General features: G+C 44.9%; 1 protein-coding gene across 2 annotated transcripts in view; it reads right to left on the bottom strand.

The window, feature by feature from the left end:
* Positions 1-1,605: 1,605 nt before the first annotated feature.
* Positions 1,606-13,566, bottom strand: part of plcxd2 (phosphatidylinositol-specific phospholipase C, X domain containing 2) — a 30,421-nt gene continuing 18,460 nt past the window's right edge. For both annotated transcript variants that reach the window (XM_043700267.1, XM_043700268.1), the window contains exons 2-4: positions 12,503-12,966; positions 5,495-5,736; positions 1,606-2,840 (exon numbers count right to left, since the gene is read on the bottom strand). In XM_043700267.1, the coding sequence (XP_043556202.1) occupies positions 2,678-2,840; positions 5,495-5,736; positions 12,503-12,966 (869 nt within the window). In that variant the 3' untranslated portion in view covers positions 1,606-2,677. The remainder of the gene's footprint in view (positions 2,841-5,494; positions 5,737-12,502; positions 12,967-13,566) is intronic.

The raw sequence follows: 13,566 nt of genomic DNA, 5'->3' as shown, positions 1-13,566 counted from the left end.
ACTGACCTTCCTGAGCACTGACCTCCCTGAGCACTGACCTCCTGGACACTGTCCTCCCTGTACACTGACCTCCTGGACACTGACCTCCCTGGACACTGACCTCCCTGAACACTGACCTCCTGGACACTGTCCTCCCTGAGCACTGACCTCCCTGGACACTGACCTCCCTGAACACTGACCTCCTGGACACTGACCTCCCTGGACACTACCCTGATTATTAATTGCTCCACCATCAGTGTGTATGTTTAGCTGGCTGGGCGCTTCAGGTTACTCCATAATGCTCCCATCAAGCATCTGTGGGGCTTTTTAATCAAATAAAGGTGCTTTACAAATACACATCGTTCTTGTTGTTGCTTTAGGGTATCACAGTCTTCCAGAATAAAGCGTTTAAAAATAAGTCCATGTGGGAAACACTTGTGTGATAAAACGCTGATTGGAAAGCTGGCTGCATTCCAACAGCTGAGTTGTAACAGTGAACGATGGACTAAAAGACAAATGAATTTGACAACTTCTCCCGCTGCCCTTTAAAACATTTATTGGACTGACACAGAAAGCAACTTGCTGCACGTGGAAGTCTAAAAGTTTGTTTCACATTCACAGAAGTCACAATCAACAAAACTCTTGAAAAATACTTACTCTTGGCAACTATCACACTGATCGGAAGGTCCCCAGAGTGATGAGTTTGTGGAGGACTGACCTCCGCTTCCAGAGCTCACTGCCACTCACAGAGCTGGGCAGGTTCACATTGCGCCAAGAATAAAATAGGGGGAATTTAAGAGGGGCACTCATCTTTCTCACACTCAGAGGTACATCCAATCATTTCTCTCGCTGCTGGAATGTGATTCCCCAGAGAAGAAGCATTAAAACATCATTTCAGACAGACCTGTATAACCGACATCATATGGGTTAAAGGTTAGGACTGAATATTCCAAGCACAACCGGATAAAATAGAGAGTAAAAGTAACTAAGTGGACTGACTTGCCTCTCATCACCTCCTATGCAACCCTGAGTAACATTCAAGAAAGCTGCTCCTCAGGGGCGGCACAGTGACTCACTGGTTAACCGCACGGTAGCTCAGTGGTTAGCACTGCTGCCTCACAGCACCAAGGTCCCAGGTTCGATTCCAGCCTTGGCCGACTCTCTATGTGGAGTTTGCACGTTCTCCCCGTGTCTGCGTGGGTTTCCTCCGGGTGCTCCGGTTTCCTCCCACAGTCCAAAGATGTGCGGGTCAGGTGAACTGGCCAGGCTAAGTTGCCCAGAGTGTTAGATGCATAAGTCAGAGGGAAATGGGTCTGGGTGGGTTACTCTTCGGAGGGTCGGTGTGGACTGGTTGGGCCGACGGGCCTGTTTCCACACTGTAGGGAATCTCATCACTGTTGCCTCACAGCACCAGGGCCCCGGGTTTGAATCCAGATGACTGTCTGTGTGGAGTTTCCACGTTCTCCCCTGTGTCTGTGTGGGTTTACTCTGGCGACTCCGGTTTCCTCCCACCATCCATAAACGTGCAAGTTCGGTGAATTGGCCAATGTGGCCAGGGATGTGTAGGTTAGGTGCATTAGTCAGGGGTAAATGTAAATAGGGTAGGGGAATGAGTCTGGGCAGGTTTACTCTTCGGAGGGTCGGTATGGACTTGTTGGGCCGAAGGGCCTGTTTCCACACTGTAGGGATTCTATGAAATTCCTTCCTGGAACGTGGGCACCATTAACAAGTCCAGCTTTTGTTGCTTGTTCCTAATATTTAATTTTGGATTTCAAAGTTCACCACCTGCTGTGAAGCTCTGGATTATAAGGTCAGTGCTAACTGCACTGCAGCACAGGCTCCCTCAATCTGCACCACAGTATAGACTTTGGCTCGCAGTGCACTGAGAATATAGACAAACAACAGAAACATTCTGATCTTCCAGCACTGGCCAATCTCCGTCCTGCTGAAGCTAATTTTACTGCTCTGCGCCACACCAAGCTGACAATCCCTTTTGCCTGTACGTCTCCAAATTAAATTTCCTGTGTAACAGTAGCTGAGGTGAGGCGTTCAGCCATATCATTATTCCCTGTTCGGTTCATTCGCCTTTAACTCTTGACTGTTAAAATCAAAATTTTTTAGCAACATGTTTGGACCTGTCATAACACACCTCAGTGGCAGGCAGGATTTAAATAGAATTTGAACGAGGTAGGGATTTTATCACTACCCTGCCAGAAACTCATAACGTGGCTGCAATTGTTAGAAATTATAGTTAATTAGAGACAATTTTAGATTAGTTTTCACTGTGATCACAAAATACAATTTCTTTATAATGCTCATTTTCCAAAGCACCTTTTAAAAGCACCCTATGGCTTTAATAGTTAATAATTGTAACTATAAACATATATTAAAATCATTACATCTGCAGCCTTTTCTATAATACATTTCTACTGCAGGCAGTGGGCCTTGTCTGTATAAAGTTGACACATTGTAAGTGCCTCCCCCTTCTGTTGGAATGTAATTATGACATGACTTGTCATTCTCGTAGAAAGTCGAGATTTTGGATTTGTTTCTACCTATACTGTATTATAAAAATAAAGACAGGCGCCAAGTGGACTTTGGAGTGGACCGAATGAGTCTAATTTTGATGCACATGGCAACTACACTCCGTCTTGAGCAATTACACAAAATAATACCCAGCCCAGGATAGGAAAGTGCACTAAATTTGTTCGTGTTTGCTCCTATCATGCAGCAGCAAGTTGTTTAACTTGATCACAGTCGTAGCAAAGTCCACAAGCTCCACAAAGTCTGAGGTAATGATGTTGACACCGTTCACACCGGGCTTCTGAGACTTCACCCAGTTCATTATCGTTGGGAGGTTTCTAGCGGAGAAATTAAATAGGACAGATGGAAGTTTATCATTATTGACAAACAATGAATACACACATCTACATGTCTGAATCATATTGTCCTTGCCAACTAGGGGTGTTTCGCATCTGATTTTTCTTCGCTCCCTGCTCAGAATATTTCCTGAACTTGCCTCTGTGTTCAGCTACATCCTGAAAATAACCATCCCAAGAAACAGAGGAGGACATTCGGATCTGAGACAGTAACGTTGATTTTAATTGGAAATAGTTGTCATGGGGAATTGAGATTTGAGTTCGTTTTTGGGATTCAAGAAGGGAGTGGTTTCGAAACTTGAGACGGCCGCTTTATTTCGGGATTTCAGACGATGGGGATTTTTGGGGGGGATTTGAGATGGTCATTTTCTGGGCTCTGTTGCTTGGATTGTGATATTTGTTTTCCTTCTCTTATTCGTACTTTGTTTTATTAACAAACAGCAGCCCCATGTGGACAGGCTCACAACTGACAGGCTGGGATTAAAAGGTTCGATGCTGAAGTGCACTAAAGATACCATCCTCTCTCTCAAGGAGTATACAGTATCACCATATGGCTCCTGCTCATTGTATTCCTTCACTCGAGCACTGTCTGAATCAAGGGTACACTATTATTTTGTTTTCATGATGTAAAGTGGGAACTTCATTGTGGTGCTCAGTCTGGTGTTGACTCTGTATCAGATCCAGCTGTTATGGATTCCCCCAAGTATAGAAAGGAGATAGCCTAGACCCTAATTTTTATATTTATTTAAAGCTAAATGTGAAATGCTGTGTTCCAGATGTAATTCATCTGTTAGTCCACCACTAGGCTTTAAGCAAAGCACATTTTATTTTTACCTCACGGTTAAAATACAAACAGAAAGAGAAACAAGCATAACTTTAACTCTATTGAAATACTTACAAGATAATATATGATTGAACCACTAGTTCTCAACCTTTCCAATATAGGCAACACCCCATAACCACATCCTTGGCAAAGGCAAGTTAGCAAAACTGTTTAATTCTCATGTGCTGTCTTTCTCTACTCCAGCTGAAAGAAATACTGGAAAAATGTCTGCTTCTTTTGTGGGCGGCATGGTGGTACAGTGGTTAGTACTGCTGCCTTGCAATGCCAGAGACCCGGGTTCAATTCCCGCCGCAGGCGACTGACTGTGTGGAGTTTGCACGTTCTCCCCCTGTCTGCGTGGGTTTCCTCCGGGTGCTCCGGTTTCCTCCCACAGTCCAAAGATGTGCAGGCCAGGTGAATTGGCCATGCTAAATTGCCCGTAGTGTTAGGTAAGGGGTAAATGTAGGGGCATGGGTGGGTTACGCTTCGGTGGGTCGGTGTGGACTTGTTGGGCCAAAGGGCCTGTTTCCACACTGTAAGCAATCTAATCTTCTTTTATTTCTAATAGGAAAGACATTCTAAGTCTTCACCAGCAGCAGTAGAGAGAGAGAGCTCAGCCTGTTAACTCCAGTAGCCAGCATATTCAAAATCAATATGAAAGCAAAATCCAAAGCCCCTTGGTTCAGTGAGAGCCTGGTCCCACCCATCATGCTTCTTTTGTCTACTTTTTAAAAAAAACAAAGCTATTTGCACAGCTTGCCTGGAGCTGAGACTTAGCACCAGGGTCCCAACACCCCTCTGCAAGAGAAACAGGGCAGCACACATTCTCTTAAAGGGGCAGTCTTGTCATATATCCATGTTGAGTTTATCCTGCAGACCTGACTCTTCCAGCATTGTCCTGGCTGATGTTACACACTGAACCTTCAGAAATTTGAGGTCAGCCGTACTGGCAACCATGAGTGCCTCCCCTGGTCTTTTGTTCTGAGCAGTCTCACTGCCCATTCCACTTGCGCTCCCCCCCCCCCTTGGTCAACAGCATTATTTCCCATCCCCCTTCAGTTCTGGAGAAGAGGCAGACTGGACTCGAAACGTTAATTCTTGTTTCTCTTTCCACCGATGCTGCCAGACTGGCTGAGTTTCTCCGACATACTCTGTTTTTGATTTTGTTCCTGGTTGTCTTCAGCTGTCAACTCCTGGGCTGCAAGTAAGGCCACTCCTCAAATTCACCGCTCTCACCTCTCCCAACCTCTGTCATCTCCTCCAGTCCCTCGACCCTCTCAGCTCACTCTTACTCAACCTGAGCATCCCTCCGATTCCCATCGCTCATAGTGGGCCCTGTCGTCAGCTACCTGGCAGTGTGTTAAATACAGAATTCCCTCCCTACACCTCTCCTTCTTGCTTTAAAATCAACTAGTTGAACCAATCTTTGGAGTCGTCTGACTTCATGTACCTCATGAGGCACAGTGTTGAAATTTAGTTAATGGGACTTTTCTCATGTCAAAAGGTGCTAGATGAAAGTAAGTTGTTGCTGTGGTCAGAGATCTAATCCTATGTTGTCCAGCAGTCACCCACCTTCATCGTTCTGAGTAAAATGCCACCCCGTAGCGAAGTTTAATAACTAAATAACAAATGGACACCAGATTCTAACTCCTTTAAGTATTTTTTGGCAAATCACAGGGAGCATGTATTCTGATCTCCATCTGTGTATGATGCCCATCTTTGGAAAATAAAACAAAAGCTTGCTTTCCGAACTAAGACAGTTCGGAGCAGGATGAGGGCAAGCACTCAGAATGGAAGCAGATTGCAAGCTAACCTGGCAACGAGAGAATCACGTAGTCCGACGATGAGTCCTCGAATGACCGTCTTGGTCTGAGGGGTGAGGATGGCCTGGGACACGTGAAAAGTCCCCCTCTTTGCCCGCTCGTTCAGGGTGGTCTCCAGGAATTGTACCAACTTGCGCGCGTCGGTGGTGTTTGCCCAGGGCGCTGGCATCTGATTCCCTGGCCGCAGAAAGGGAAAGTCATGGGCCATAGGGTGGTGATAGAACACAAGCACCTGGTTTTGTTGCAAACAAAGTGAACAAAGAGAGTTAGCAAAACAGAGTCCCTGGCGACCACGAGCATCAAACTGGCCAGGGCATAATTCAGCTGGACTAACCATACCACAGCAGTAAAACACCACTCTCAGTCTGAATCTGGAAGACCAGTTGATAAAGGTTGAGGTGTGGGCCAATTTTAAGTCTTCTTACATTTTTGCACATAATTCAACATAATGGGCATTCAGCCAAGCCTGTTTTTCACTGATTGTGGAGCAAGCTGATAAAGATCTCTTGTGGGCCGTTGTGTACAGGCACCCTAACAGTAAGTCCAGGGTAGGACAGTTTACCAAGGAAAAAAGAATGGGAGTTTGTCAAAAGCAACTTCTCATTAAACCTATATCGAGTCATAGAGTCGTACAGCAAGGAAACAGACTCTTCGGTCCAACCCGTCCACGTCGAGAATGTTCTTAATTAAACTAGTCCCACTTGCTTGTATTTGGCCCATATCCCTCCAAATGTTTCCTATTCATGCACTTATCCAAATGCCTTTTAAATGTTGTAACTTCATTCACCACTTGCTCTGGAAGTTCTTTTCACACATGAATGATTCGCTGTGTAAAACAATTGCCCTCATGTCCTTTTTAAATATTTCTCCTCTCATCTAGTTTTCCCTCTCCCACCTAAGGGAAAAGACCTTTGCTATTCATCTTATCTATGTCCCCTTGTGATTATATAAACCTCAATCATGTCAACCCTCAAAAAAGTTCCAGCCTTTCCAGTCCATTTTCATATCACAAACCCTCCATTCTCACCAACTTCCTGCTAAATCATTTCTGAACCCTCTCCAGCTCAATAATATACTTCATATAACAGGGTGACCAGAACAGCAGAGTACTCCCGAAGAGGCCTCACTAATGTCTTATACAACCTCAACATGAAGTCCCAACCTTTGTACTGAAACATCTGAGCAAGGAAGCCAAATGTGCTAAACGCCTTCTTAACCACGCTGTTATGCAAATCTCAAAGAATTATTTACCCAAAACCCTAGGTCGCTCGGCTCTACAACGCTACCCAAAGCCCTACCATTAATTGTATAAGTCCTGCCCTTATCTGTTTTGCCAAAATGTAACACCTCACTTTTATCCAAATTAAACTCCATCTGCCACTCCTCAGCCCATTGACCCGAATGATCAGATGGGATGAAATAGTCTAGACGAGGAACTTATGAAGTGTTTGCATGACAATTTCTTAGACCAGCATGTTATGGCACCAACCAGAGAACAGGCTGTATTAGATCTGGTTTTGATCAACAAGACAGGATTAGTTACAAACCTCATAGCGAAAATGCCCCTCAGTAGCAGTAACCTCATATTGTTGAATTTACACAGTTTATGGGACAGTAGGTCCAAAAAGACTTTAAATTTAAACAAGGCATGAAAGAAGAGATGGCAAAAGTGAACTGGCAATTTAGGTTAAGGAATAGGTTAGTCGAGATGCAGTGGGAAACGTTTAAGGAGATATTCCAGACAGCACAGAACAGACATGTTCCAACAAATAAGAACAATTCCAAGGGATGGGATCTGACATCTGTGATTAACTCAGAATCTCAATGATAGTATCAGATGGAAAAGAAAAGACTTACAGTTGCACAAAGGTAGGTGACAGATCAGAAGATTGCACAGAATATAAAATACCAGCAAGAAAAATTACTGCAAGATTGAAATGAAGGGAAAATTAGAGTGCAAGAGGAAGTCAGCTAAAAATATGAAATCAAGACAGGAAAAATTTCTTCAGGAATTTAAAAAAGCAAAGTTTAACAAAGCATAGAAAATGGATCCGGGGAAATATTGATGATAAAAAATAAGGAGCTAGCAGACGAACTGAACAGATAATATGTCTCGGTCTTCACTAAACCAAATACAAGTAACATCCGGAAATAGCTGTAAGTCAGGAATTGAAAGGGAGGGAGGAAATAGTAAATTACTAGAACTGAGAGTTGATGAGTTCCCAGCCCGTGATGGATTTTGTCCTAGGGTTTTAAAATGTAATAGCTAGTGAGATAGTTGATGCATTAATTTTAATTTTCCAAAACTCAGTAAGTTTGGGTAAGGTTCCTTTAGATTGGAAAATAACTAATTAACTTCTTTATTCAAAAAGGGGGAGACACAGGAAGCAGGAAACTACAGGCCAGGTGTAGCTTATCATCCATCATAGTGAAAATGTTTGAAGTTTTTATTTCAGTCATTATAACAGGGATACGTCAGAGGTCATCAGACAGAGCCAGCGTGGTTTTGTTAAAAGAAAATTAAAATTTAGAATTCCTACAGTGGGGAAACAGGCCTTTCGGCTCAACCAGTCCACACCGATCCTCCGAAGAGTAACCCACCCAGTCCCATTCCCCGACCCTATATTTACCTCTGATTAATAACCTACACTCCGGGGAATTTAGCATGGCCAATTCACCTAACCTGCACATCTTTGGATTGTGGGAGGAAACCCACACAGATACGGGGAGAATGTGCAAACTCCACACAGACAGTCACCTGAGGCTGGTCATTGGCAGAAGAGCTAGCCACTGAGTCATTTAAGTTCTTTGAAGAAGTAACTTGTGTTGTAGATAAAGGGGAACCAGTGGATGGATTATACTTAGATTTTAAAAAGGCATTTGATAAGGTGCCACATCAGAGGTTAGTGCACAAAATAAAAGCTCATGGTGTTGGGGGTAACAGTGACCTAGATAAAAGACTGGCTGGTGAACAGGAAGTAGAGTGTAGGAATAAGTGAGTGTTTTTCAGCCTGTCAGGATGTGACAACAGTATGTCACAGAGGTCAGTGCTGGGCTCTCTTTACAATTTACAGAAATGATTTAGTTGGAGGGATTGAAGGTATGGAGCTAAATTGACTGATGGCACAGAGATAGGTAGGAAAGTGAATTGTGAAGAGGATATAAGGGGCCTACAAAAGTCTGGCAAATGGAATAAAATGTGGAAAAGTGTGTAATCGTCCATTTTAGCAGAAAGAATAAAAAAAGAAGCATATTATCCAAATGGTGAGCAGTTGCAGAGCTCAGAGACGCAGAGGGATCTGGGTAACTGAATACATGAATCGCTCCAAGTTAGTGTGCAGGAAAACTAATAGACAGTTACAAAACGAAGAACTGTGGGTGCTGGAGACCTGAAACAAACTAAGACAGAGATCGCTAGAGAAATTCAGCAGGCCTTGCAGCTTCTGAAGTGGGGTCACAAGACTCGAAACATTACCTCTCTTCGCAGAGGCTGCCAGACCAGCTGAGTTTCTCAGAATCTGCAATGTTTTGCTTTTATTCGAGTTGTAAAGCCGTTAGACCAGGCCTGCAGCAGGTGGTGAGGGGAAAAAACACACACTTGACCTCACTCTTACCATTCTGCCACTACAGGCGCATCAGTCTGTGATAGTATCAGTAAGAGTGACCATTGCACTGTCCTTGTGGAGACGAAGCCCCACCTTCACATTGAGAATACCCTTCATTGTGTTGTGTGGCACTATCACCGTGCTAAATGGGACAGACTTCAGACAGATCTAGCAACTGAAGACTGGGCATCCATGAGGCGCTGTGGGCCACCAACAGCAGCAGAATTATACTCCAGTACAATCTGCAACCTTAAGGCCTGGTATGTCCCCCACTCAGCCATTACCATCAGGATCAATCGTGGTTCAATAGAGAGTGCAGGAGGGCACGCCAGAAGCAACACCAGCATGAAGTGTCAAGCTGGTGAAGCCACCAAACAGGACTACTTGCGGCGGCAAAAGTGAGGACTGCAGATGCTGGAAATCAGATTAGCTTGGTGCTGGAAAAGCACAGCCAGTCAGGCAGCATCCGAGGAGCAGGAAAATCAATGTTTCGGGAAAAAGCCCTTCATCAGGACTGAAGGCAGGGAGCCTCCAGGGTGGAGAGATAAATGGGAGGGGGGTGTGGGGCTGGGGAGAAGGCAGCAAAGAGTACAATAGGTGGATGAGGGTGGGGATGGAGGTGATAAACTGATTGCAGAAGTCTTCCAAAAAACATTAAATATGAAGCATCTTCTTAACAGACTGAAGTCTTAGCACCTTGTGGAGTGCCTCAACCTAAAAATAACTGATGTAGCACAGCCTGTGATTGGAAATGAGATTTAAAATATTTTTATTGGCACTGTATGGGAATCCTTTTAATTGCGACCACTGTCAGATGTATTTAACAGTTCCCTTGCTTAATTTTTACTCCTTTTCTTGGGATGTCGTAAATGCTGCTGTGTAAAAGCAGGTAATTTGTGATGGTACCTCACTCAGGGTAATTTCCTTTCTAAATGAAATCTCTAAATTGTGAATGAGTGTGTTTACTGTAGTCTGATACTTTGTATATCTTATCTAGATCTCGGATGTCATGTCAGAAAATGCAATAATGGGTTGCAGTAAAATTAGCCTGGTTAGTTTTATTTCCACATTTTATATATTCTATAGCCCTACCTTGGGAAAGTTGCCTCAGTGTCAAATGCTTGCCAAGCCATTTGGCTGAGAGTGGCTACTCATGCCGAGTGGAGAGTCAATACTCCACGACCAGCTATCCTTAGTAGCCATACATGCAGACAACAAGCAACATGAATTCGACTGGGACAACATTACTATCATAGGGCAAGCCAGACAGAGGACAGCCAGGGAATTCCTAGAGGCATGGTATTCATCCACAAACTCCATCAACAAACACATCGGCCTGGACCCAATATACCAACCACTACAGCGGACAGCTGAAACTGACAACCGGAAGCGGCAGGGACAGGCCACTATAAACACTGGAGGAAACATCAAAGAAGCGCTTTGCAGGAGGCTCCCAAGCACTGATGATGTTGCCTAGCCAGGGGATGAAACGTTTGCAGCAAAAACTTCCAGCTCAGCGAACAGAACCACAACAGACACAGATTTCAGAAGTGGAATAAATAATGAGAATACCAGTCATTAGGAGGCCATTACTGGATTGGTGAACCTTGGTTGATCTCCTGGCTTGATGGTAATGGTTGAGTGGGGGATATACCGGGCCATGAGGTTACAGATTGCGCTGGAGAACAATTCTGCTGCTGTTGATGACCCACAGCACCTCATGGATGCCCAGTCTTGAGCTGCTAGATCTATTTGAAGCCTATCCCATTTAGCGTGGAGATAGTGCCACACAACACAATGGAGTTTATTCTCAATGTGAAGTCAGGACTTTGTCTCCACAAGGACTGTGCGGTGGTTGCTCTTACAAATACTGTCACGGGCAGACGCAACTGCAGCCAGCAGATTGATAAGCATGAGGTCAAGTATGTTTTGCCCTCTTGTTGGTTCCCTCACTATCTGCCACAGACCCAGCCTAGCAGCTACCTCCTTTAGGAGCCGACCAGCTCAATCAGCGATGCTGCTACCGAGCCCCCCCCCTTGGAAAACCCCCACCCAGAGTACATTTTGCACCCTTGCCACCCTCCATACTTCCAGAGTCTAGATTAAAGTGGTGCTGGAAAAGCACAGCAGGTCAGGCGGCATCCGAGGAGCAGGAAAATTGACCTTTCAGGCAAAAGCCCTTCATCAGGAAGGGAGGCAGGGAGCCTGCAGGGTGGAGAGCCCTCCATGTACTGTTTAACCAATCCATCAGCCAAAGGAGGATAGTACGTGGTAATCAGCAGGAGGTTTCCTTGCCAATATTTAACCAGAAGTCAATGAGACTTCATGGGGTCCGGAGTGACTGTTAATGACCCCTCTCAGCTGTGCCACCATGTTTGATGGGCCTGTACTTAATAAGACCATAACACCAGAAGAAATAGCAACAGGACACTCAATAGGATCCTGATTGACCCGACCAATACCACGGTTGAGCCCACCGTTTACGGATTTGATACAATATTAGTATTGAAATAGGAACTGTTATGGAAGAATTACTCAATAGAGTGTTCTATAAAAAAAAATTACCAGGAGATGCAGAAATTCCCTCACGAAGTTAAAAATCACACAACACCAGGTTATAGTCCAACAGGTTTAATTGGAAACACACTAGCTTTCGGAGCGACGCTCCTTCATCAGGTGGTACGCTCCGAAAGCTAGTGTGCTTCCAATTAAACCTGTTGGACTATAACCTGGTGTTGTGTGATTTTTAACTTTGTACACCCCAGTCCAACACTGGCATCTCCTAATCATGACTATTCACGAAGTTAAACCTTAATCTTGCAAAATCAAAGCCGTGGGAGCCAGCAAAATGTCTTCCCTTCTCTTTGTTCTTCTGCAACTTATGCAGTTGCTCTTCCCGCGCTTATCGGATAACATTAGCATAGCCAATCGTGCTGGCTTGCTTTGTCTTTCTAAAACTAATCGTCGTCTGCCACACCGGTTCCCTCCATCACACTTAACCTACCACATTACAACACCATCAGCTTCAACATTAGCTCATCTCCCAGTGATTTAACCAACTTATCACAATGCACTACCATTATCTGTTACTGGAGCCCGGGAACATGATCCCAAGCCGACATTACAACACTAAGTTAACAACATTACTGGCATGATTTGGAGATGCTGGTGTTGGACTGGGGTGTACAAAGTTAAAAATTAGACAACACCAGGTTATAGTCCAACAGGTTTAATTGGAAGCACTAGCTTTCGGAGCGTCGCTCCTTCATCAGGTGGTAGTGTCGCTCCGAAAGCTAGTGTGATTCCAATTAAACCTGTTGGACTATAACCTGGTGTTGTGTGATTTTTTAACATTACTGCCACAATAACTTCCAGAGAACTTGGAGCACTAACCTGATACTTGTGTTCCCATAAATACTGCAGCGTTATTTCCTCCACTAGGTTAGCTCGGCAGAGTTTGGGTCCAAAGGTGTTTCTAAGCATCCGGATAAGGTATTCGTGGTTTGAGTCGTCCATTTCATAGTAGTGGTTGAAGTCGAGGAAGACCACCTCTTTGGTGTGAGCTGTCAAGAAGCTGTCAATCTCGATCAGACCGTCGTGAACCTTACTGCCGAACAAACCATGAATAAAATAAAGTTCCTCGCTGTCCCCGGGTTTGGTAGAAACACGGAGGTCAAAATAACGGATGCCGGCCTCCAGCTGCTCCCGAAATGTCAAGCTTTGTGTCACAGACCACCTCTTCATCATCTTCTTCCAGAAGGACCGGAAAATCCCAGCCATGTGCCTGACCACGACTGGCTGGTCCGGCCCCACGGGGGATTTTTCATCAATCCAAAAGCTAAAGGAATCGTGAGATCCTGCAGAAAGGGAAGCGGAAACGGGAAGTGGTGAGAGGACAGTTCTTAAAAGACCCTTCTCTCACTCTCAATCTCAACGCCACCCTGTGCATTCGTATTTAGCAGAAGTCCCAGCAACCTGACAGGGACACAGGGTCTGGGGCGTGCACCATGGCATCACTCCGGTGGTCAGAACGTTGTCACGGTTACCACAGGAAAACCGAATGGGAAAATTTTGACATTGCAGTGAACAACGGCAGGAACTGACAGAAATGTGCGGCCAAGATTTGGTGCCAGATTCCATGTCACATTTGCCCTGCTCTGTCCTTGACAGTTCAGCAAACTGACCCCTGACCTTGCGAGGTCCATGCAACGTTAACAGTAGCAGAGGAGATCACTCAGCCCATTAGCATGTCTGCTGTATCCATGGAGACCAAAAGCCAGAAAAACAGTTAAGTGCGTGGGGGACAGGTAGAGAGGAACGCTGTCTCCCACCACCCCTCCAAAGCTGATTCTCTGAGCTGCCCTCCCAGTGAGAATATTCCGGAAGCTGGAGGGTTTCTGACTGTGCTCTGTGCAATGTATTCCTTCACTTTGGAGGTCTGGCCCAGCTGCTGTAAA

This window comes from Chiloscyllium plagiosum, chromosome 12 (assembly GCF_004010195.1).
Source record: "Chiloscyllium plagiosum isolate BGI_BamShark_2017 chromosome 12, ASM401019v2, whole genome shotgun sequence".
Lineage (NCBI taxonomy): Eukaryota > Metazoa > Chordata > Chondrichthyes > Orectolobiformes > Hemiscylliidae > Chiloscyllium > Chiloscyllium plagiosum.
The sequence above is the reverse complement of the archived record's forward strand: the minus strand, read 5'-3'. Positions and strand labels throughout refer to the sequence as shown.